At 33.8% G+C, this 27,099-nt stretch overlaps 3 protein-coding genes across 3 annotated transcripts in view; all 3 read right to left on the bottom strand.

The window, feature by feature from the left end:
- The window catches only part of LOC138337236 (uncharacterized), a 46,666-nt gene that overhangs the window by 3,153 nt on the left and 16,414 nt on the right, over positions 1-27,099 (bottom strand). The gene's annotated exons all lie outside the window — the stretch shown is intronic.
- Positions 15,955-18,591, bottom strand: LOC138337538 (uncharacterized). Its single transcript, XM_069287454.1, has 4 exons — positions 17,722-18,591; positions 17,000-17,324; positions 16,370-16,553; positions 15,955-16,297 (listed from the first exon to the last, which is right to left on the bottom strand). The coding sequence occupies exons 1-4, from the start codon at positions 18,589-18,591 to the stop codon at positions 15,955-15,957; spliced, it is 1,722 nt and encodes a 573-aa protein (XP_069143555.1).
- Positions 19,912-22,840, bottom strand: LOC138337537 (3-hydroxyisobutyryl-CoA hydrolase-like protein 5). Its single transcript, XM_069287453.1, has 13 exons — positions 22,763-22,840; positions 22,591-22,659; positions 22,247-22,310; positions 21,969-22,126; positions 21,775-21,859; positions 21,569-21,654; positions 21,233-21,354; positions 21,092-21,152; positions 20,878-20,976; positions 20,666-20,767; positions 20,513-20,554; positions 20,296-20,411; positions 19,912-20,120 (listed from the first exon to the last, which is right to left on the bottom strand). The coding sequence occupies exons 1-13, from the start codon at positions 22,838-22,840 to the stop codon at positions 20,099-20,101; spliced, it is 1,104 nt and encodes a 367-aa protein (XP_069143554.1). The 3' UTR covers positions 19,912-20,098.

Raw genomic sequence — 27,099 nt, 5'->3', positions numbered from 1 at the left:
CTAGGACTTAAATTGCGATAAAAGAATCCTAACTTTTCACCCAAGTGAAATACCTAACTTGAAGAAATTATTTTTGAAAACTACTTGATCTTGATTCACTTTTAAGTTGTTAAAACAAAACAACTTTAGCGGGGATTTGAAAGTTTCTTAACTTAAAAATCAATAACATATACAGCAAGTAAATAAACAAGAAATAAGAGAGAGGGAAGATATTTGGGTCCAAATCCGAATTATGTTCGCCTTGATCGTTTTGGACCCATTTGTTTTGGGTTTTTGACCCATTACTCTTTTATGGGTTTTCGACCCATTTCTTTCTTTCGCACCTGTCCTAGACTAAGCAAATAATAATACCAACTAAATATAGAAAAGTAAAAGACGACAAGAACTTAGGCCCATTACAAATAAAAATACAAAAATCAGAAAATAAAGGGGTCTCCTAATCCAACTCCTTCGACTTCCTTCAATTCTTTTAAACTTGGGGATCCGTCCGTCACTTTCATGGCTTGACTCAGGAATAACAATGTGAGTAAAGGCTCAACAAGGGAATGCGAATAGAGGAAGTGAGGTCCATGGGGAACCGATCCGAGTTCATGTATAGAAAGAGGGGACAAAAACAATAGGAAATTATTGTCGGGTCATATACGAAACTATATCATGCAAACGAAAAAAGGGGCAAAATAGAAATAGAAAATAAACAAAGTGAGGTAGAAGGCACGTGATTAGTTTATCAAACCAATGCATGCTAAGATTTGTAAAAGAGGACAAAAAACCCATTAACTTTAAACTTATGGTAGCCTTCACATGAAAAATAAAGCCACTTAGTGGAGGCAAACAAATTATAAAGGCAACCCATGATTAAAAGAAACAATAAATAAATAAATAAAACAATGTCAAGAATATTAAGGCATAATAGGAAATGAAACATGATGAATCTATATCTAGAACAAAATAAATACTTCATCTCTATACCGAATTATGAAGGGACTGAAATGATCGGGAGTAGGATTTAAGCGCAAATGTTGGAATACAGCCGAATTTTAACATTGAGCTCGCCTACATATCCTTGAACCTCAGGAATCAGACTGCTTGTAGTTCGACCCGATCGGTTGAAAAGAAAATCTATTATGCTAGATAACTTTTGGTTCTGAACAAGTGACAAATTAGGTCGAGTATGAAAAGGGGGCTTGTAACCTCTTAGTCATTAATGTAATGCACTTCACACCCATAATTAAGAACTTATACGACATAATTTCCAAAACCCTTGGCGCATTGTCATTCATATTGGAAACTTGCTTTCGGTAAATATCAAAATTTCCAGATGCAAGACCAAAACTGTCAAAAGCCAAAGAAAAACCCACATGTCTTCGGATAGGGGTGTGGTTTGGTTGTGGTGGAAGTTGCTCATATGCTCGCGCCCTAAGAGTTTGACACTCCTTTTTGGACTATGTCCCAGTTCACTGCTAAGAAAAGGTTCCACGTTGTGCTGCATCCTTTTTGATGTCGTCCGCACCTATGGTTTGTTTTTGGAGAATTCATCCTTTTGGATGCTCTCGACAAAGGCTGAGATAAAACTCGTCAGCATAAAAATGAAATTAAAATGGAAGACAATGTCTTTTACCGTGTCGACACTTAATTGTTCTCCTTGACATTTAACGTCAACTCGATCGGTTAGGCGTAAATGAAATAAAGCTTATGTCTTGTGTTTGCAATATAATATTCTATTTATTCTCCATTTGATGTGAACATAAAGGAAGTTGATACAGTGTGCCAGTATTTTTCTTGATGTCATCTTCGATGCTCTTCTTGAAGTTTACTTTTATCAAAATAAAAGAATGTAGTTTGTCGCGCCCCATTTTTCATAAAAACGAGTTTTGTGCACGACCTAGCAACTCTTTTGTGATTTTGAGTTTGGAGTCGCCACCTAATGAATTAAGGCGCATTAGAGCACCTATCTAACCTAACTAAGTCTAGCTAATGTCAACGAACCAGAGATCAGGGTAAGGTTCAAATTACCTCGAGGGGAAGGTGTTAGGCATCCCTTAAGGTCCACAAATGTGGGTTCCGGCCATATCTCATACAATCTATGTGGGGGTTACAAGTAGCAATTAAGGTCACTTCATTTATTAGTTTATTTAAATAGCATGCTTGCTAGGTGATACGAAGTATGAAACAAATAAGACCATTTTATTTTTAATTTAAACATGCAAGACTAATTGATATCAATAAATAAGCAATCAAGTTTATTTTTATTTATTTTAACATACGAGACTAGGTGTTAAACAAATCGAACAAATAACTCATATTATTATTTTAATTAATCTTTAAATATGCGAGACTAAATGATAACAATAAAATAGGTATACTAAACAATTAAAAAAGAGATAAGCGAGAGGATAGAAAAGAGAAAAATAAATAAGCAAAACAATTTTATTATTTTTTTATTTTAACCTACCCCAAATAAATATAATTTAAAATAAACAAGTAAAGGGATAAAAGGGAAGAGAGACTCTAAGAGACTTTTGGATCAACACTCGAATTTTCTTTTATTTTTCGATAGGCTGCTGTATAGGGACAGACAAAATCAAATTTTGTCTTTCAAGCCTGAGTCGATGTCATCATCTCCGTAGGGTCAACTACCCCTACCCAACTACCGCATGCATAACGTACCTAAAAGGTGTCTAATCGTCCCAACTTAATGTCCAAGAGGCATTGGACTCTTAAAGGATGGGTTTAGACGAAAATAGAATATCAGACCCTCCTAGACACCAAGTCAAACAAACAAGGCAAACAAGACGGTCATTTTAGCAATGCAAGTCTCAATTTAGCCTCTGAAAATCAATTAGACATGCTTGCAAGCAACACATAATGGTGAAGGTAGGTTCTCATGCTATGAATGTGAGCATACAAAGTGATAATAACAAAACAAAGATTAATTATGAAGGCAAAAAATATAGGGAAAATGCACAAGTACCCCCTCAATCTATGCCCGAAATTGCAGAGACACACTTATACTATAGTAAGGTCATATTACTTCCTGAACTTATTTTATAAGTAATTTTCTACCCCTTTTTAGCCTACGTGACAGTAGTTTGAAAAAAAAGTCAACCATCGTTGGGCCCACAAGTTAGTGCCACGTATGCCAAAAAGGGGTAAAAATTATTAATAAAATAGGTTCAGGGGGGTAATAGGACCTTAGTATAGTATAAGTGTGTCTCTGAGATTTCGGCCATAGGTTGAGGGGGTACTTGGGCATTATACATGAAGTACATTTTAGTGTTGAACTAATATTAGAGTGATCGATTATTAGTGACATAAAAGATTTTTTATTTTTATTTTCAAGTAGCAACGAGTATGATCTACATACACATATATTTAAAACAATAGAGAATTTAATTATTAATGCAAAACATAACTTAGGACAACAAATTTTATTTATTTAGGCAAAAAATTTATTTTGAGAACAACAATAGATTTAATACGGAAAATTATTTTTAGAAAAGAAGCAGTAGCAAAAATATTATGAGTACGGAAAATTATTTTAAACAATGTTTGCCTCAGTCGTTTGGGGTCTGGTCTAGACAGCCTTGGCTCTTGAGAAGGGTCCTTCCTCAAGGACCCTTGGTTGGTCCATGGGGACTTTCACCTGGACGTTTCTAATCCAAATATGTTTGTATACGAGTTTAGGACCTCTTACATGAATTTCATCCAAAACGAATACGTGAAACTCGACGAAACATGTCAAGACACACAAGGTCGTTTCAAGGCAAATCTTTCGACGTCATGGACGTTCTTGGAAGTTTGACTTTCAAACTTCACGAAACTTGACACACTGCCTATAAATGCTATAATAACTCATATAATGACTTTATTAACTTAAGCAACACACATATAAGCATATAACCACATATGAGGCACATAGGTGACTTAGTCGTCGAACGTCTTGGTCGTCCTTTGACGTTTGACTTCCAATGCATCTAAAGCTCTAGAAATTGCCTCAGTACCACATTTTGGACCATTTTAGGACCTTAGACAGTCATGACAACCATTTTATATTCTAGATTCACCTAAGTTATTTGAGGGGTGTTATAGTAATGATTTCATTATAGTTTGCCTTTATGTTGATGATATCATTTATACTAGTTCTTCTCGTTCTCTTCTGGAAGAGTTTAAGTTTCAAATGATGAATGAGTTTGAGACGTTAGATATGGTTTATTACATTAATTATTCAATTCCATCAAACTGAAGAGGGAATATTTCTTTCACAAAGAAAATATACTAGAGACCTACTCAATAAATTTGACATGCTTAATTGCAAGCATGTGGATACTCCAATGAATAAACATGTAAGTGAAGAAGAATTGACGGATGCAAAGAGGTTCAAAAGCTTAGTTGGAGGTTTAATATATTTGACGCATATTAGACCCGATATTGCATATCATATTGGTGTTATAACTAGGTTTATGCATTAACCTTCAAAGGTACACTATGGAGCAGCAAAAAGAGTCTTGCGCTACATGGTTGGAACTTTGGACTTTTGTATTTGGTACTCCAAAATTGATAATTTCAGATTGTGCGGGTACACAAATAGTGCTTGGGCAAGTTCATTGGACGATAGACGTACTTTTTCGGCGAATGTTTTTACTCTAGGTTCAAGTGTGGTTAATTGGAGTTCAACGAAGTAAGCTACAACATCATTGTCAACTTCAAAAACTGAGTACATTGCAACAACTTCAGCAGATTGTCAAGCCGTCTGGCTAAGCAGAGTGTTAGCTGATCTTCAACAGGAGCAAAGAGGAGCAACAGAGATATTTTGTGACAATAAAACAACTATCTCCATGACAAATAACTCAACATTTCACAGTAGGACAAAGCATATTGATATGCGTTATCATTTCATCTGTGACATGGTAGCAAAGGAGGAAATATTATTGGAATATTGCAGCACACAAGAGAAGTTGGCTGATGTATTGACAAAGGCTTCATCGGAGGAGAAATTCTGTTACTTCAGAGGATTTTTTGGTGTTTGTAGTTTTGAATCAAGAGGGAATGTTAAAAAGTGATTCAAAAAGATTGACTAAATAGGGACATGAGTAATTAAGTAGAACTAGTCTTTGGGTCTTTGTTAAGTAGTTTCCTATATTTCTCTAGTTTTATTAGTATTGTTATTTAAGTGTCATAGTGGGTTACATGATCTATATTTTTGGATTAATTATTTATCTCTTAGCCTATATATCACGTGGGCATATTTTGTAATTTGAGTACTTCCGATTAATCTAAAACTAAAACGCAGTCGCAATTTTGTTTCTCCTTTATTTTTATTTCCATATTTCTCTGTACTTCTTTTCCAACAATATGAAGGTAAAGTTGTGTGACTTTTGGTTTAAAAAAATTGTTTAGTGATTTTCATAATAAGTTGAGTGTATCTCTTTTATTTCGTCCTAATGGCTTTATGTGATACTTAGGTAAAGTTGCAGGACTTTTGGTTACAAAAATTGCTTAGTGAAATAAATTGAATGATATCTTCATTTTAAAAAGTAATAAAGTGACTTTAGTGCAATAAAGTGAATGAAAAAAGGATAATTATATTTTAGTATTATCGTAAATGATATTTAAATACTCTTCGTTATATTTTTAGGATTCTAATGTCCTTACCATCCAAGTTTTTGGATATATGTATCCTTTCTACTAACGATGGAATACATATGACAATATTAAACACCTGTGACCTATCCTATATTTATTTAGTTTATATCCATAATTAAAAGACTCACCCGAATTAACTAAAATACCCACTCAAATAAAAGACTTGCTTTATTTTTTTTTTATTTTTTTCTCATAATAAATCTTTTGAAGGTTGCTATGAACATCAGAGACTAATACCCTTGTTTGGGTTATGATAATTGCTTGAATATTTTTGTATGAAATTAGAAATAGATTTTTTTTGGTATCTATTGTCGTGTTGTCGGTCATTTTTGAAATTTTTTACAAAATTACGTTGAATTTTTTTACAAAATTACAAAATATTGATCCCAAGTCGTTATGAGTGAGTTTTGAAATTAGTTTCAAGTTTTAAGTTAAAAAGTTTAGATGTGAGAATTGGTTTAAGAGAGTTGTAAGTTTCAAATTTTGAGTTTTTTTTTTTGGATTTCTGGTCCCAAGTTAGAAAATTATGGAGTTTTAGCATTGGGTTGACTTTGGTTAACATTTGAGATCCGAATGCTCGAATCAAACTTTCAAGTGCTTCATTGAATTTGGGGATTATTTTAGGCTCAAAAGAGGTCTTGGTTGAATTTTCAGAAGTCTTGAGCTTGTTTTAGGTTTTTTAGACGTCATATTAGTTTCTTGTGACTTTCACGGATGTTGGGTCAAGAAGACCTTCCTCAAATTTGTATTTTGATGGATCCATTGAGTTTGAAACTTTGAGATTAGTCAAAGTGCATATTCGAACGAATCCCAATGGTTCATTCAATGATTTTTTGGTTGACTGAATTGGGTTGAGGTATGAGTTTGTTACACTTCGCGATCGCGATAGGGTGTTTAGTTTCGTGAACCTCGTAATTGCGAGATACTAATCACAAAAGTGAGGGAGGTGAGATCCCAGACATTTGTGATAGTGTCTGGCCTTTTCGTGATCGTGACCTTCGCGGCAATGAAGGTTAATTCGTAAAGTGCAGGCCGAAATTTTTTGGGGTTTGCTTTTGCAAACCATAGGTCACTTTTGCTACATCCGAGACCCCCTTTGCCTGACACCCTTGGGATTTTATCCATTTTTCTCCATTTTGAGCTTTGTAAAACCCTCGGAGGCGAGTTTGAAAAGATCTTTTGTGCTAAATCATTTTGGTAAGCTTCTGTGACCCTAAAATTTCAATTCCCTTTGAATACTTATGAAATTTAACTACAAAACTTAGGATTTTGATTGACAAATGACAAGGTTTTTCACGAACTTGAGTTTCAAAACAAAAATGGTAAATGTGAATTTTTCCTACATTTTCAAAATTGTTTGCGACAACGAGTTTCAAATGACCTAAGCAATACTTTCTAGTTAAGATTTTGAGTTCAAACCTCATATAATTACGTGTTGTTAATTCTGGAACCTTATATAATTACGTGATTGGATTAGATTGTCTTGCTCTGAAAATTGTTCGGAAAGAAAAGGCTCAAGTCTTGAATTGACTTTTGATTGAACTTGAGGCAAGTGTTCTTCTAAACCTTATAAAACTTATAGAATTTTGTAATCCCATTCATTACTAGTGTTGGGGAGTAATGAAAATGAGGTGATGAGTTCAATTATCCCACTTAATTAATCTTAATGAATGAAAATAGGATTACCAAAAAAGGAAACACGTTGATTATAATGCTTTGTGAATTGCCTTGTTATGGACCCGTTATGATAAAAAAAAAATGGACATTAATTTCTCTTCTGTTTCTCACCAAGATGAGTCAGCCTCAACCAACGAAAACGAAAGAAAATCAAAAATATAAAGCAGCAAAAAGACAGACAAAAACAACTTATTCACTCTAAAAATACCCCAAAACCTGATTGTTACGTGTACAAGCCACTATAAAATTATAAAATTCGAAAGACGAATAACGTAAAAAATATCGTCAAAATATTGCTGATAATTTAAATAGTCCTTCATCAAACTATTAAATATTCACTAGTAACTTGTGTTGCTGCACTAAGTTTAAATAAAATAAGGTATGTTGTGGCAATTAATAATTTCCATTCAAATCTCCTTAAGTTTGCAGAAATCTCAGCTAATTTCCAATAAAAGGGATTTAATCTACTATTTACCAAATCAACAGTTTTTATTCTTTCAAGAATAGCGTGACACATTTTTTTTGTTTTATAAATAAACCTGTTTATTTAAATAATTTGTCCAAGAACATTTATGTATTATCTAGTAAAACACTATAGGAAAGGGATCGGGCGGGGAGTGGGATGGTCAAGAGATGGAATATCACTTATAAAATTTGTTTTTTTTATTTTCATTAGAAAGTTCATTTTCCTCATTTTAAGAAATTCAAGCCAAGTATTATTCATGTGGGGTACCAGTGTTCAAGGTCTTCATGGCCAAGTGTAAGGGGCTGATTTAAGAACATAAATAGTTCACTGATTTAACCCACTTAGCCTTGCATGTTTGTTTCCTTGGATTATACAAGTGACATTGTTAACATGCTTTATACATTGTCCATGATGCCATTTAATTGAGTGACTTAGATCAGGGGTCTAACACCAAGCCACCTTTAATGGTCTGGTGCACACTCTTCCCTGAAAAATTATATGAGGTAAAAGATTAAATTTTAATTTTCATAAGTTTATATTTTGTTTTGCACATCATTCATTAAATTAATAACTCGAACCGCGAGTGACATATAATTGTGATAATAACTCACATCATATTTGGTCTGCAAAATATAAAAATTCTATTTCTTTTTAGTTAAGCACTGAGAATGTTTTTAAGTGTAAATAAATATCATCAAAATACTATTGATTATACACTAGTCTTGCATCAAACTATTAAATTTCTCTAGTCGCGTTGCTAGACTAATTAGGAAAAATAGCTTTCCTACTTAAAAGTCCATATATAAAACTATTTTTTTGACTAGAATAATGTATGTTGAGTCTATTAATTAATTGGTGTGATTGGATTGATGTAATTAAGACCTCACAACTCTACTCTTAGAATGTGAAAAGTTCATTGTGAATATATAAGTTTGAACTGCGTAATATATGTCCTATGTCATAAGGAACCTATAACACCAAGCAAGCTTTAAAACCTTTATACTACCTAAGTTTTCACATTAGTTAATGCAAGGGTCAACTTCAAACAAGCACATCTCTTAGCATATCATGAATTTGGTGACTCGTGGACTATTAAACTAAAGGTCTATATGATTTTGTTTCCAATGCCATTAAGTTTGCATTAATTATCCAGGATTAGGGGTAAAAAGTTGTGCCCACTTTACTAGACACTTTCTTGCCGCATGCACAAGGCATTTTCTAAGCACTAGCACACGCACCGAGGCAAAAACTTCTACATTTTTCGTAGTTGCACGCCTCTGGGTATTTTAGTACACTCAAAGACGTATTCACTCCCCTAGTTCATAATCTACCCTAAAAAGAGAAGTTTTCAAAACATTAACTTCCTTCAAGGACCATCCATCATCCAATGGAAGATTTGACCATAGAACCTTGTAATTTCTTCATCTTAACACAAATAAATATCTCCTACTCATGAAATTCTTAGATTTTCAAGAAAGCTCCTCAAGAACTCATCTCCAAGGTTCAAGAAAAGTTGTCACTCTCCTTCTTCCAAGATCACACTTTTGTAATCAGATCGATTAAGGTATTTACGACTCTAATGAAGAATTCCTTTCATCTTCATGTATAAATTTCCTAAATTTTAAAGAATTCAATTTTATGGTTAGGATTTATAAGTCCACTTTCAGATTCACTTTTTTTATGATTCAATTGCATAATTTCTTGAACTTATTCATGATTATAGATTTTGACTGTTATGTTTATTTTATTTTTATGTTGAGCAAGATTTTTTTCATTGTCATTCTTATTAGTTCTTGACATGATTTTTTCCATGATTCTTGAAGCTTATATATTAAAGCATGATTTTAGAGTCCTTAAATTATTACGAAAGCTCTTTTTGAAAATCCAGAAGTTCTACATTTTCTTCTCATGATTCGAAAGATATGTTTCAGAAAGGGATTTCAACATATGATTTTAGAAAGAAAGATTTGAGGTCCGTCTCACAGATTTGAGCATAGTAGCAAAGTCATATATGTTTTAGAAAAATATCTTAGAGCAAGATTCATTATAAGCTACTAGATAAGTTAATAGACATGTTATGAACTACATAGATAGTATGTTTTTGGAGTAGTGTTTAGCATCGAGGGTATTAGATAGCTCAAAATTTCAAAACTATGGGCCATCGTAGAATTATGTTTCACCGCTTTGGCATTTGACCATTTAGCCATGAGAGGCTCAGATTAGCGGATCTACATTAGATAGACAGAATCTATATACTGACAAGGTATATGAAACCCTCCCCCATTGGGATTGTAAGTTGGTGCATCGTGAGCTCACACAATGTATATCGGGCACGCTCTCACATTAAAGATTTACTTCATTTATTTTATGTCTTCTTGATATTATCATTATAAGATATTAAGATAACATGATTTTTAGATATGCATCCTTATTGACATAATTTCTGGAAATATAGTCTCAAATATACATTTTTGTTACTCTAAATTTTATGTCATATGTCACAGTTTTGACTCAGTTCTTTAGTTATGGTTGTGTATAACTAATGTTCATATTTATAGTTATTCCAATTTCTTGTATAATTATTGATCTCACTCTTTACCTTACATATCAATACATTTTTTTTGTCTTGATGCTACTTTGCGCTATATCATTTTATAATGTAAATTTTAGCACCCTAATTTAGATTTACTTGAAAGACGTTCCACTAATTGAGTTTCTCTACCTTTAGCATTATGGCGAGTCATCGTCGCATTCAGAGGACTTCAGTTATGAGTCACTATATTTTATTCACTTCAATTGTGTTAGTTTTCAGGCAATCCGGAGTCTTTACCAGGCTAATCATTTTATTCAAATTAAAAACTTCACATTAATTAGTATTCAATTGTAAATGACTTATTCTTGTACTTTACTTTATTTGTTCTTTCAGTTTACAACATCCACTTCAATTTTTATATCATATGATATGCCAAGGTTTAGCTTGGGGATCACTCGTGATTTTAAATACGGTGTATCGGTTGGATTGTAGACTCGGATCATGACACTTGACATTGTTTAAAGAATTATGGATCCAACTTTAACCTTCTATATTTTTTAATTATCGTAAATGGTATCTCAATAATATTCTCTGTTATATTTCTAGGACATCGATGTCCTTACTGTCCACGTTTTGCGGTGTATATACCATTTCTATTAACGGTGCACACATGGCTCAATCTTAACTACATATTCAATATTTATTTAATTAATTCTATCCATAATAAAAAGACCCACTTAAATCAATTAAAAAACCCACTTAAATAATTTGTTAGACCTTTGTAGCATATAACTATCTTTTGAATGTTGCTATGAATATGAGAGGCTAATACCCTTTGAAGAAACCTATCCCCTAGTACAAGAACCAGGTTCTTGTAAGTTGCTTTTAAGTAAAGACACAAACACTTATTAAATTAAAAATCTTCCTCACTCAAGGAAGGAAAAATCTCGTTTTATTAATTCAATTATAAGATTTTGTGATTACAACTCAATAATAAAAAATCCTTACAACTACTACTTCTCTCGATTGACTACAATCAACTTCTACTCTCAAAAGGTGAAACCCACCTTTTGTTACAACCCTTACAGAAACTCAACCCTACAAGAAGCCAAACCCAGTCCTTGTACAATAACTCGTAACTTACAATCAAGAACGAAACAAGAAGATAGTCTTACACGTTTAAAACTTTCTCACTCAAGAACTTTTTAAACTTAGCAAACCTATCGATCTTGAAGACTTCTACTCGATGAATAAATTTCACTTTTTTCTCTATATGAAGTCGTGATCTTCTTCATCTGAGATTGTCCTCTTCTTATAGAGTTTCTTTTGCCTTGAATCCTTATCAGATAAGGTAAGGAAATTATAGTTAAACAAGGATTACCTTTTATAGTACAATCCTTATTATATACAACTTCCTTCCTTAATAATACATTTAAGGTTTCCTTATTTGTATCAACTCATACCTTCAATTTATTATTTTTGGCTTTGACAAATAACTCTATTTCTTGACTACGTGGCTGCGACATTTTGCTACTTTATTTTGTATCGCTTTGGCTGCTGCTTTGCTGCATTAACTATTTTGCATTTCTTGTCTATCATCAAAACATCGATTTCGATTAACTCTAATTCTTGAAATAGAATTATCGGTTCTATCAAATTCCCCCTTTTTGATGAAGACCAATCTATCTGTGTGATGCAATGCAAACCTTCTTCCCCCTTTTTACAAATCAAAAAGAGTCCAATAGCAGCTAAACAAAACCAAATAACATCCATAGCAACAATTGAAGCTCAGCCAGTTGAGCATAATAAAATGTTGGCAACAAAAAGAAGAGTAACAACACAGACTTAAACATTCACAAGAACCAGGTTCAAACAAGATGCTTTTCAAGTTGAAGTTTGACTAGGCTTGGTTGAAGTAGAAGCAAGCATATCCAGAACTCTGTCAACCCTTGCATTGTTAGCAAGTTGCTGCTGCACCAACTGATCTTTCAACCTGTGAATTTCAGCATTTGAAGTATGAAGTTCAGCACGTAAATTCTGGTTTTCTAACTCAAGGGTGGCATATTTTTCTTCAGCCACTTTGAGTTCCCTGAGTAACAGAGCAACAGGACCAGATGTACGTGGAGAAGCATATGCAACCTGCTCCGACTCCATGGGAATGCCACAATCAGCAAGAATTGTTTGAGTGAACATATCTGCACGAGTCAAAATCCTATCTTCTCCCAATGGTACTTCAAATGCATCAAACACTCTAGTTAACAGATTTCCAAAAGCTAATTGATGAGAACCTAGTTTAGGATCAACAATTCTAGCAAGATGTTTGATAATCAGTGTGGGCCAGTCAATGCGTTCTTTGCACTCAAGAGCATTCATAAGTCCCATGTCTCTTATGGAGGCAATGTGACGTTGGTGACCTCGAGGCAGTATCACCTTATGTACTATCTCAAAGAGAAGCTTATGCAATGATCTCATAATGCCCTTTAAAACAGTTTGTGCCCTAGAATTGACTCTACCTTGAGAGAACTTAGCTGACAAGCTAGAATGTTCATCAAAACCCCAATGATACATATTAATCCCCACTGATGGTATATGCAAGATTTCCCCAAGTTTAGTTGCATCAAATACAATGTCAACTCCCTTCACATTAGACGATACCACATCTCCTTCCAAGATTACAAAATTTGTATAGAAATCTACCACTTCTTGTTCATAAATCAGATTAGGTTCAAGAAATAACTCCTCCCACCCCTGAGACCTTAGTAGTTCACAAATCTGCTTGACTATATCCATTGATAGTATATCAGGGTGAAACGTTCTACCCCTAAGCACTGACTTGGTTTGAAAATACTTTTTCTTTCCCACTTTGAGAAATTTATCTACATTTTTTTTTGCAGATTTTGATTTTGACTGAGGAGTTTCAGAATGTTTACCCTCAGAGACATCATCAGTTTCAGAATGAAGATTCATTGGAGAAACAGATGAGTGAACAGGAGACTTACCCAGAAGACGACGCTTCACACTAGATGTTGCATCATCAGTTGATTTGACCACATTGGCACTCCGAGTCACTGGTCTGTGTGGACGAACCTGTTTAACTGTAATGTGCTTTCTTGGCCGTCTTGGTTTTTTAGGGTGAAGTGTACTCAGAAGAATGTCATCATTGATTGGAGAATGTGGAGATGGTGGTGGATTTTGAGGAGTGGTTTTGTGAGATGGGGAAGTAGAGGGATTTTTTGGGACAGTGGTTATGGGAGTTTCTGGATTTGGTGGTAATGGGGTTTCTTGGGCTGGTGGTGGTGGTGATTCTATGACGGGTGGTGGTGGAGATTCTGCAACTGGAGGTGGAGGTGTTTCTTTAACTGGTGATGGTAGAGATGTAACTTTTGGTGGTGGAGATGTAGACGGATCTGATTTGGGTGAGGATATAGATTATTTGGTTGGGAGTTGGCTTTCTTCCCCTTGATTAAGCACAATATCAACGACGGGGTTCTCTTCCCCCTGAGAAGATGCACTGTTAGATGAATTTTCGTCATCTGAGTAAGCAACGAGTGGATTAACCATGGTGATGGAGAGGATTTTGTTTTTTTCTTTTTCTGAAGAATGAAGATGAGAAAGAGTTGGTTGCTTGTTTAGAGAGAGTGCTTTATTTGGGAACAGTTTTGATGTTGTATTCGAGGGGTTTGAGTAATTATGGGGGATTGACATTGAGGAGACGTGTGCTTTGACGGTTGCACCTACTTTTCAGAGACGTGACATAGGAGAGAGAAGATGAAATTATTTTCCCCCTTTTTTTTTATTTTTTTTTAATTTTTGACAGCTAAGTGTAAAGAAGTTGTAGAACCAACTTGACTGAACCTGGTTCATATCTCCTTAGAACTTGGTTGGACAGAATTCAATCTAAAAAGATGAGCCCTAACTCAAGTCTATTTTTCTAAAATGATTCTCTTCCTAGTGCCTTGGTGAAAATATCAGCAACTTGATCCTCAGTTTTGCAGATCTTCATTACTATGTTTCCTTTTTCAACATTATCACGAAGAAAGTGATGTCTAACATCTATGTGTTTGGTGCGTTTGTGTTGAACTGGGTTTTTGGTCATGTTCATAGCACTTGTATTATCACATAGAATAGGAATACAACCTGTTTCTATGCCAAAATCTTTAAGCTGCTATTTTATCCAAAGAAGTTGGGCACAACATGAAGCAGCTGCAACATACTCAGCCTCAGCAGTAGATAGAGCCACTGAATTTTGTTTTCTAGTTGCCCAAGATATTAAACATGGTCCTAAAAAGTGTACCATCCCAGAGGTACTTTTTCTATCAACCATATGTCCTGCATAATCTGCATCAACAAATCCTCTTAAATCAAAAGATTCCCCAGTTGGATACCACAGAACCAGGTTCATTGTGTCTTTTAAATATTTCAGGATTCTTTTGACAGCTTTTAGATGTGATTCCTTGGGACAGGACTGAAACCCTGCACATAGACCAACACTGAACACTATATCAGGTCTACTGGCAGTAAGGTATAGGAGTGATCCAATCATACCTCTATATTTAGTGTCATTTACTGGTGAACCTGGTTCATCTTTATCAAGCTTTGTTGTTGTCCCAATAGGTGTGTCATTTGACTTAGCTTCATTCATATCATACTTCTTTAGTAATTCCTTGATGTACTTTTGTTGATGAATTGATGTTCCAACTTGAGTTTGCTTAATTTGGAGTCACAAAAAGAAGTTTAACTCTCCCATCATACTCATCTCAAACTCACTATTCATTAGCTGAGCAAATTCTACCCCCAGTGCGTCATTGGTTCCTCCAAATATGATATCATCTACATATACTTGGACTATGAACAGATCTTCACCTTGTTTTCGAAGGAACAATGTATTATCAATTTTTCCTCTTGTGTATCCATGTGTGAGAAGAAAAGTGGACAATCGATCATACCATGCTCTAGGTGCTTGTTTTAGCCCATAGAGTGCTTTGTCCAGTTTATATACATGATCAGGATACATGGTATTCTCAAAACCTGGGGGTTGTTTCACATACACTTTTTCTTGCAGATAACCGTTTAAGAAGACACTTTTGACATCCATTTAATAGATTTTAAACTCCATGTGAGCAGCATATGCGACCAATATTCTGATTGCCTCAATTCTTGCTACTGGTGCAAAGGTTTCATCATAGTCTATACCTTCTTCTTGGTTGTATCATTGTACAACTAGCCTAGCTTTGTTGCGTACTATTTGACCTTGCTCATCGAGCTTGTTTCTAAACACCCACCTTGTTCCTATTACCGTCCTATTTTGAGGTTTTGGAATCAGGTTCCATACTCTACTTCTTTCAAACTGATTGAGTTCTTCTTGAATGGCACTAATCCAATCAGAGTCTAGTAGTGCTTCCTTTATATTTTTTGGCTCAATTAGGGACACATAGGCAGAGAATGCACACATGCTCCGTAATTTGGATCTTGTAGAGATGTCTGAGTTAAGAGGAGTAAGAATGTTTTGCAAAGGGTGAGAGTTTTGATGTTTCCAACTGTGAGTTGGAATGTTTACTGGCTCTTGAGGTGCACAAAAACCAGTTTCATTAGTAGACTTATCTCCTATTTCATGTGTTTTATGCGAGGGTGTAGATTATTCTCCCCATATTTTTGGTTCTGATGGCTTGGAGCAGGTTTCCTCATTCTGTTCATCCTCTGAATTTCCTTCAACTTCACTACTATTTTCATTAAAGACAACATGAACACTTTCTTCTACACGGTTTGTTCTTTTATTCAGTACATTGTAGGCTTTGCTTTGTGACGAGTAGCCCAGAAAAATTCCTTCATCACTCTTGGCATCAAATTTTCCCAAATTGTCCTTGTCATTGTTGTGTATAAAGCATACACACCAAAAGGCCCTAAGATGTGCCAAATTTGGTTTTTTTCCTTTTATCAGCTCATATGGTGTTTTGTTTAACACTGATCTGATCATACATCTGTTTATTAGATAGCATCATGTGTTCACTGCTTCAGCCCAATAGAATTTTGGAAGTTTGCTTGAGATTAACATTGTTCTTGCAATATCTTCCAGTGTTCTATTTTTCCTCTCAACTACACCGTTTTGTTGTGGTGTTCTAGGTGCTGAGAAGTTATGCTCAATCCCATTTGTAGTACAAAATTGTAGGAATTGTGAGTTCTCAAACTCCAGCCCATGATCAGATCTGATGCAACTATTTCTTTGTTGAATTTTTTCTGAACCAGCTTTGCAAAGATTTCAAACATAGTGAATGTCTCATCCTTTGTTGCAAGAAACAATGTCCAAGTGAATCTTGAGTAGTCATCAACTATTACAAACACATATCTTTTTCCACCCCTGCTTTGTACACGCATTGGTCCACACAAATCCATGTGAAGCAGTTCTAGTGGCTTGGTAGTACTCACTGTCAACTTTGGTTTGAAGGATGATCTAACCTATTTTCCTTGAATGCAGGTTCCACATACTTGGTTGTCCCTGAAACTTTTGGTTGGCAGTCCCCTAACCAGGTCTTTAGATATGAGTTTATTTATAGTTGTCATGCTAATGTGTCCCATTCTTTTGTGCCATAGCATGGAGCAATCAGAGACTGCACTTAGACATTTAAAAGTATCTTCCTTGGAGTCAACAATCTTGGCTTCGTACACATTCTTGTGTCTCTTACCTAGTAGAACCAGGTTCCCAGTCACTGAGTTTGTTACTCTGCATTCCTTTTCTGTAAAGAGAACATTGTTTCCTTTATCGCATATTTGAGATACGCTCAATAGATTATGTTGTAGGCCATTCACATAGTATATGTTCTCAATTGCATGAGTATCCATTGGTCCAACCTTTCCAATTCCCTGAATTTCATCACTTTTTCCATTACCAAAAGCAACGTTTCCTCCTTTGATGTTCTTGAGTGAGAGGAAGCTGCTTTTATCTCCAGTCATGTGTCTGGAACATGCACTATCCAAGTACCATTGTTGTTGCTTCCTCGTAACTGATCCCTGAAGTTTAATTTTGGGGATTAGATTTTGGTACCCAAATCCACTTTGATTTATGCTTAGAGAATGGATGAATAAGATTTCTTCTGGACCATGTAGGAAGAGATTTGACTGTAGGAATTTGTTTTTGCTCATTGGTTTTCTCATGATGAGGTTTTCTCAAAGATTTCAAGTTTTTGTTATGAGCAGTTTGTTTTCTTTGACAATCATGACTTTTACGCCCTACCAGCCCACAGTGCATGCATAGACAAGATTCTTGTTTTCTTCTCTTAGTGATGCATAGTCTTCCATTATCAATTCCCTTTTTGATTATATGGTTTTATATGCATCAATTAGAGTGTAGAGTAAAGATTCTAGCTCCCATTTTATGTATATTGTCTTGTATGTGATGAAGACTAACCTTTTCATTCATATCTTCTTCTTCTTCATCCTCTTCAGAATCTGATCCAGCCATGAGTGCTAGTATGGTTTCTTGTGATCCGCATATTTCCTTTTCTTCCTTGGTTTCCACTACTACAAGAGCAAGAAAGTCATAGTCATCTTCTTGTTCTAGTGCAAGAAAGGACTTGTTTTCTGTCTCATCACCCTCAGACTCTTCATCAGATGAATTCCCCATTCCTGCAAAGGCCTTTTTCATTGAGATATCTGCCTCTTGAGTTGTCATTCTTTTGTTTGAGGGGACAAACTTATGTTTCTTGATGTTTTTGCCCTTCTCAAAGTTTGCCTTTTTCTGCTCTAAAGCCCAAAGTGGACAAAATTTGATGAAGTGATCCGGGCTCCCACACTTATGACAAACCAGGTCTTTAGTGTTTTCAGATGGTTTTTGAGGAGTTTTTTTTTGAAAGGCCTGCCCTCTCTTTGGCATTCTGGTGAACCTTTTGGTTATGAGGGCAATATTTTCATCTTCAAAATCATCTGATGTAGTAGCCTTTAGAACCAGGTTCCTTTCCTTCCTTTTTCCTCCAATTTCCTTTTCTTGGTTTTTCTTGAGTTCGTATGTGATGAGATTACCAATTAACTCATCCATGGCCAGTGAATCTAGGTCGCGGGCTTTAGTGATAGCCTCGACTTTGCTTTCCCAAGTTTTAGGAAGGACACTCAAGAGTTTCCTTACTGCCTTTCCATTAGGAACTATCTCTCCCAAGGAGTACATCTCATTGATGATGGAAGTGAACCTGGTGTGCATATCTTGAATAGTCTCCCCTTCTACCATCCTGAACGGCTCATATTGCCTGTTCAAGTTATCAATTTTGGACTTCTTGACTTGCATTGTTCCTTCATGAGCGCTTTGTAGTGTTTTCCATATGGCTTTGGCATCTTGACAAGACGAGATTCGATTGTATTCGTCTGGTCTTATGCCACAGATCAAAATTTTCTTGGCTTTGGCATTTTTTGGATTGCAAGCTTGTCTTCAGCATTCCATTCTTTTCTTTCCTTTGGGATTTTTGTGATTCCATCAGTTGCAGTTTTCATAGGTATAGTTGGTCCATCTAGAATTACTCCCCATAGATCAGGGTTTTCGCCAATAAGATGGTCCATCATATGATTTTTCCACCATCCATAGTATTTGTCATTGAACAGTGGTGGTCGTGTTTGTGAAGCTCCTTCTTGTGGGGTAGGTGGTGCTGCCATTGAGTCTTTTCAAGGTGTGAATCTTTTATTGAAAAGACCTGCTCTGATACCAATTGAAGAAACCTATCCCCTAGAACAAGAACCAGGTTCTTGTAAGTTGCTTTTGAGTAAAGACACAAACACTTATTAAATTAAAAATCTTCCTCACTCAAGGAAGGAAAAACCTCATTTTAGTAATTCAACTATAAGATTTTGTGGTTACAACTCAATAATCAAAAAGCCTTACAACTACTACCGCTCTCGATTGACTACAATCGACTTTTACTCTCAAAAGGTCAAACTCACATTTTGTTACAACCCTCACAGAAACTCAACCCTACAAGAAGCCAAACCCACTCCTTGTACAATAACTCATAACTTACAATCAAGAACGAAACAAGAAGATAGTCTTACACGTTTAAAACTTTCTCACTTAAGAACTTTTTAAACTTAGCAAACTTATCGATCTTGAAGACTTCTACTCGATGAAGAAATCTCACTTTTCTCTCTATGTGAAGTCGTGATCTTCTTCATCTGAGATTGTCCTCTTCTTATATAGTTCTTTTGCCTTGAATCCTTATCAGATAAGGTAAGGAAATTATAGTTAAACAAGGATTACCTTTTATAGTACAATCCTTATTATATACAACTTCCTTCCTTAATAATATATTTAAGGTTTCCTTATTTGTATCAACTTTTACCTTCAATATATTATTTTTGGCTTTGACAAATAACTCTATTTCTTGACTACGTGGCTGCGACATTTTGCTACTTTATTTTGTATCGCTTTGGCTGCTGCTTTGCTGCATTAACTATTTTACATTTCTTGCCTATCATCAAAACATCTATTTCGATTAACTCTAATTCTTGAAGTAGAATTATCGGTTCTATCACCCTTGTTTTGGAGTTATGGTAATTGCATGAATGTTGTTTTGGAATTTGATAAACTATAAAATCAAGTTGCCATGAGATTAATATCTGACTGCAAATCATTATATTATTTGGAGATCACGTATACTTGCATATATGTTTTGGAACAAATAACTATATACTTTGTTGTATGTTACTTATAACAAAAAACAAGTTATACAAAGACACTTTCACGAGACTACACTGATGGGAATGCCTTTTGAACGTTCACTTGGTTGAGATGAGAATAGCTGGAATTATTCATATTTTCCTCTCCACCTGTTAATTATTAGATCAAATATATGCAAGATTAATGACTATTAACTAATAATAATAATAATAATAATAATAATAATAATAATAATAATAATAATAATAATAATAATAATAATATATTGCAAAATCTATTGTTGGATAAAATGCAACTGATATATGATCACTCCAATATTCAAACCTGTATAATTCTTCTTCATCAACGGGAATTTGAAGTTCCAAGTCATGATCTTCAAATGGCTTGAAGATTAAGTCAAGTTGATCATCATGCACTTTGTCAAGAGTTGAAGGGTTCCACTATATAAAAATGAAAGAGAAATATTTTAATAATAAAGCACATGATTCAATATTGATAAATACTAAGTATTACATATATACTAAGAAAAAAAGGTTCATACCTTTGGAGACTTATCCTTGTCAATTACCTGAGCCCTTATGCCCTTCATATGTGAAAAATATTTCATGAACTTTAAATTAGTAATCGCAAATTAAGTGTGCTTCTACATATGATGTACATGATAAGATTGAGTTTACTTAAACGAATTAATTACCTCATAAAAGTCACCAGATATTATGGCTCGTTGTATGTTCATTGAAATTCTAAATTCTCTCCTCAAACATTCAAATATAGTTTGTGTCCTTCCTTCTCGTATCTAAAAAAACATAGGAATAAAGGTAAGGTTCTTTTTGTATGCTTATAAAGTTTTGAGCGCTTGATAAAGTTATTTTTCTAGTTCAATAAGCATAATCAAAGATTTATTACCGATCTCAATGTTATTTTTAATGATGTTGGAGATGCTCTCTTTAGTCTTTTAAGTACTGGCATAATCCAATCATTTCCTTTTCTGCTTCCCTCAGCTTCCTGAAAAAGTTAGTGCAGAAAATACATTTTAAAAAAATTGAATATTTTTTCACTTGGTATGCAATGTGGTACAAAAATTTATAAATATCATGTAATTAGAAAAATGAATTCTTACAAATGACTCGATAATTTCCTCCACAGAATTCTTGGAGAAACACTCATTGATTATGGACAACCTACACATAAATTGGAAAAATAAAAATGTTACTCTCAATATTTCATTTCAAAATAACAATTTAATTATATGATACATTACTTGTTCAAGATACTTCTTTCATCAATGTGAATATTTGAGGAAAATTCATTGATGACTGATCTAATTGTACCCTCATCACCATTTTTTAGGCTCATCAAACGCTTCTCTAACTGAAATAATTTCTGGCATTTGAAAGAAAAAAAATATAAGCAAAAGAGATATTTAAAGGCAGTAAATCTTTTTAGTGGCAATATAATATTTACGATAATTCATGAGCCATATAAAGTGTTGGTTATGAATATATTCATATTATATTATTACCGCTAAATATAAATATTTCTGTATTTATTGTAGTGTATGGTGAATTTCTGAAGAAACGGAAAAGCTTGGACTAACCTGTGAAGGAACAAAATGAGTGGCTAGTCCAGCAGCAACAATTTCTTTACCCCTTAGTTTTTCTCCTGTTAAGCCCACGTATTCCCCTACATACATACATGTAATTAATTAATTAACATATTTTTGGAGAGGTACTTTCTCTTTTACATATATATTATTATTCGGTATTAATATACAAGGTAGGAGTCAAGTCTAGGCTTAATTACCTAGTCGGCCTGGAAGACGCGGAAGCATATATGAGAAGCCACAGTCTGGATGGAACCCTATATTTATTTCAGGAGTAGAACTAAACTGTAAAGTTACATCAACAAAAAGGTTAGACGACTTGAAATTAAATATCGATTGAATTCGCACAATCAGATCATCATTTATTAGATAAGTATATGATATATGTACTGACCGCTTTCTCAGTGACGACAGAGAATTTCATTGGAGTCATCAAGGATGCACCCCCACCCACTGACATTCCATGAACAAGAGCAATATGTGGTTTCTTATAAGTATGAATGTGGTAGCAAAGCCAATACATTCTATAAATACATTCAATGCCAGAATCCCCTAATTCAAACAATTAATATAATCATTAGTTTAAATGAATTGAACATGTAGTAATTAATTAATAATTTCAATAGTATTGTTCTAACATATATATAGTAACAAATGAAAAAAAATAGTTACATGTGTTTCGTCCATCATAGAACATATGTAAGTCTCCACCAGCAGAAAAAGTACGGCCAGCCCCCTATATATGTGCAAATTAATGAGAATTAAATTGGCAAAACCAAAAGATATAATGCATATAAATGTCTTTTAACTTGTCCTTATAATAGACAATTATTGCCTTCCAACAATTAAACAAATAGACACCCATGCACGTCGATCCTACATGATAATTTGCATATTACATGACGTCGTATGTGTGTCTATTTGTGCACATTCCAAGATATAGATGTCAGCCAATACCAGGTAAAAAGGACACGTTTATGCGTTATAAAAAAAAATACTTCTTAATAAGTCCTTACCTTGATGATTACAAAATCAGCATTATCATCATTCTCATATTTCTCAAAGTTCTGCCCGAGTGCTAATGCCTAATTATATATAAAAAAAAAAATTAAAATTAAGGTGAACATTGCAATAGCCATTTTATAACCATACATATATAGTATATAGTATAAATTATTAAATATATACCACTTTGGCTGATATATAATTTAAATTATCAGGCCGATTCAAGGTGAGCATTCTAGCGCAACCCATTTCCTCAGCCATAACAACCTAATGACAACCAAAAATATATTAAGCTACATATATCGGACCGAAGATCCATAATATCGAAGAATATTTTTGACATTAATAAGTTGTTTTAGTAACGTTGTAATTACCTCTTTATTTTTTCTGAATACTTGTTGAGGCATTGGAAACATTGTGGTGCTACTAGGAATAGATATTATTGTCATAGCAACTTAATTAGGTTGATTTAGTACTGGAGAAAAAAGGAACACTGAGCTTGATCAAAAGTATTAATGGAGATATTATTTGTGCATAAGAAATTATAGGACTTTATATATTGAATTTTACACGCTCTAATTATGATTAATTAAAATATTTTTCCTTTCTCTTCTCTCTGTAATCTGAAAGAATCATTGTTATAGTATTAAACGTGATGAATTTCATATTCCAGCTGAATTATAATAATTGAAAAAAATCAGCTATAGGATCTTGATTAGTTAATGATATAAAATGTCAACAAAACTTAGACGTGAATGGAACGAAACGATTGAATACTTTTAAAAAATAATGAGAAAAAATGTGTGGCATCATATTTGGGGTGCAAAACATATATATTCTATTTTTTTTATTGAGTTAATTAGTGATTAGTGGGATATTTTAAGTGTAAACAAATATCATCAAAATATTGCTGATAGTTAAAATAATCCTTCATCAAACTATTAAATTTATCAATGTCAATCATTATTAGGAAATTCAGCACTTTCTTCATTCAAGAATGTATCTATGTTTTGGCACATTTTTTTTGTTTTTGTTTTAAATAACAAATTTTGTGTATTTAAATAGATTTGCCAATTGAGTACAAATCTTGTGCTAACTTAAAATAACTAAGTACAGCTCATTGGATTTTATAATTATGTTATAACTAAAAAGAAAAAAGAGTTGAGGGATCCCTACAACTTCACGTCCCCTAAGAATGATGCACGTTGCAACAACCTCTTGCTATTCTACTTAATTCAAACTCAAATTAATTAGGTCGATGCGAGTTTAGAAATTTTGATCAAATCACTATTAGGAATGACAATGGGACGAGACTAATTAGATCATGTTGATGCGAGTTTAGGAAATTTTGATCGAACAATTAAGGTGCATATGGTATACAACACCTCATTTGTTATAAACCTTAATCTTAATTATTTAGAGCTATCATTTATAATCACCATCAGCCACCATTACCCCAAAAAATCACGAAATGACTATACTAGTTATCCTCATCAATATTAGAATTTATTTATCAAAAACTTGTAGTATGGCTTTTTTTTTATGGGTGCGTGGGTGGGGGTTGAAATTGGCTATATTTTATGTTCAATGTCGATATGAATGGGTTAGTTAATTTGAATATTAAGATTGATGATATATTTGGTACATGTGAATACATAGTTGCTGGTAAAAGCTTAGTAGGTCAAAGAAAAATAGTGTTCAATATGATATAGTATAGAATATTGTCAAAGGCTTTTTTGGGACGCACTTTGGGTTTAATCTTGAACAAAATTTAAGGCAAGCTCCTAATGATAAGCAATACATTTCTATGAATAAATCAAAAAAGACTAGTCGTTCACTATACTTAATATCAAATCAGATTAAAAAGTACCATAAAAAAATGTGGTGCTGTAGATTGCTTCTTTCTAAATTAGAAGTTTCAGGTTTAAATATGCAAAAGTACATGGTAGAGAGCGCTTTCCTGGAGTCTTACACGGTGCAAATTGAAATAATTGAGTTTCAATGCGAATATCAAACAGAAACCAAAATAAAAATAAAATTAATCTCGAGATGCTTTGCATTTTCTTATTGCTGTATGAGGAAACTAGTTAACCCAGATTTTGACATACTTAAGGTTTTATATAAACCAAAAAATAATGTTCAAGTATTAGTGCTGTATGGTAAAATTTATTATTTTGTGAAAAGGATTGTTGTTCTATAAAGATGATATTGTTTTAGAAAGCTGTAAATTTATGATCAGTCTCATTTCAAGTGGACTAGTGAAAAGATGGTTTTAATTAAGATATTGCATCATATTTATCGAATTGTGAAAAGAAATTATCTTTATTTTGCTAGTAAATTATGTTGGGTTTCAAAGGTATGAAAGAAAAATGAAGAGTTCCGACTTTTATCAAAGATTGCGATTTTTATCAAAGATTGCAACTTTTATGAAAAAGTTGCGACTTTTATGAAAAGTTGCGAATTTTATGAAAAATTATGACTTTTATGGAAAGTTTTGACTTTTATAAAAGATGACGACCTTTTTAAAGGTTTGTGACAAAATAACAACCCTTTGGCACTACCCTTTGTTTTCTATAAATTGAGGAATTTTCTCTCATTTTAAAAAATAGAATTTTTCTGGACTTTTTCTACTACTAAATCTATTATTCTAAGTGTAATTTATCATCGTTGAGTGGGTCGCTGACACCAACGTTTTGGGTATCAACACACTGGTGATTTAGATCATTCTATCCTGGGAGGACATATTCCAAATTAAATCTCGAATACTAAAGGGGAATAATTTCCTTAAGGGGATATTGTGCATTCGGTGAGCTTGATCTTCTTTCTATTTTTCCAGATTCTGGTATGTGTTACAGATTTTAGATTTGTGAATTAATTTATGTTCTTCTGGTCTCACTGGTTCATTAAACTTTGATAACTTCGTATTTCTGCAAAGTTTGTTGGAATCAGTAAGAATCAATAGGCTGCTTTATAGGGACAGACAAAACCAAAGTTTGTCTTTCAAGCCTGAGTCGATGTCATCATCTCCGTAGGGTCAACTACCCCTACCCAACTACAGCATGCATAACGTACCTAAAAGGTGCCTAATCGTCCCAACTTAATGTCCAAGAGGCATTGGACTCTTAAAGGATGAGTTAAGACGAAAATAGAATATCAGACCCTCCTAGACACCAAGTCAAACAAACAAGGCAAACAAGACGGTCATTTTAGCAATACAAGTCTCAATTTGGCCTCTAAAAATCAATTAGACATGCTTGCAAACAACACATAATGGTGAAGGTAGGTTCTCATGCTAAGATTGTGAGCATACAAAGTGATAATAACAAAGCAAAGATTAATTATGAAGGCAAAAAATATAACATGAAGTACATTTTAGTGTTGAACTAATATTAGAGTGATCGATTATTAGTGACATAAAAGATTTTTTATTTTTATTTCAAGTAGCAACGAGTATGATCTACATACACATATATTTAAAACAATAGAGAATTTAATTATTAATGCAAAACATAACTTAGGACAACAAATTTATTTATTTAGGCAAAAAATTTATTTTGAGAACAACAATAGATTTAATACGGAAAATTATTTTTAGAAAAGAAGCAGTAGCAAAAATATTATGAGTACGGAAAATTATTTTAAACAATGTTTGCCTCAGTCGTTTGGGGCCTGGTCTAGACAACCTTGGCTCTTAAGAAGGGTCCTTCCTCAAGGACCCTTGGTTGGTCCATGGGGACTTTCACCTAGATGTTTCCAATCCAAATATGTTTGTACACGAGTTTAGGACCTCTTACATGAATTTCATCCAAAACGAATACGTGAAACTCGACGAAACATGTCAAGACACACAAGGTCGTTTCAAGGAAAATCTTTCGACGTCATTGACGTTCTAGGATGTTTGACTTCCAAACTTCACGAAACTTGACACACTGCCAATAAATGCTATAATAACTCATATAATGACCTTATTAACTTAGATATAACCACATATGAGGCAAATAGGTAACTTAGTCGTCGAACGTCTTGGTCGTCCTTTGACGTTTGACTTCCAATGCATCTAAAGCTCTAGAAACTGCCTCAATACCACATTTTGGACCATTTTAGGACCTTAGACAGTCATGACAACCATTTTATATTCTACATTCACCTAAGTTATTTGAGGGGTGTTATAGTAATGATTTCATTATAGTTTGTCTTTATATTGATGGTATCATTTACACTTGTTCTTCTCCTTCTCTTCTGGAAGAGTTTAAGTTTAAAATGATGAATGAGTTTGAGACGTTACATATGGTTTATTACAGTACTTATTCAATTCCATCAAACTGAAGAGGGAATATTTCCAAAGAAAATATACTAGAGACCTACTCAATAAATTTGACATGCTTAATTGCAAGCATGTGGATATTCCAATGAATATCAATGAGAATCGAAACATGTAAGTGAAGAAGAATTGACGGATGCAAAGAGGTTCAAAAGCTTAGTTGGAGGTTTAATATATTTGACGCATATTAGACCCAATA

The sequence above is a fragment of the Solanum lycopersicum genome, chromosome 7, assembly GCF_036512215.1.
Source record: "Solanum lycopersicum chromosome 7, SLM_r2.1".
Taxonomy (NCBI): Eukaryota; Viridiplantae; Streptophyta; class Magnoliopsida; order Solanales; family Solanaceae; genus Solanum; species Solanum lycopersicum.
This window is presented reverse-complemented; position numbering and strand designations above follow the sequence as displayed.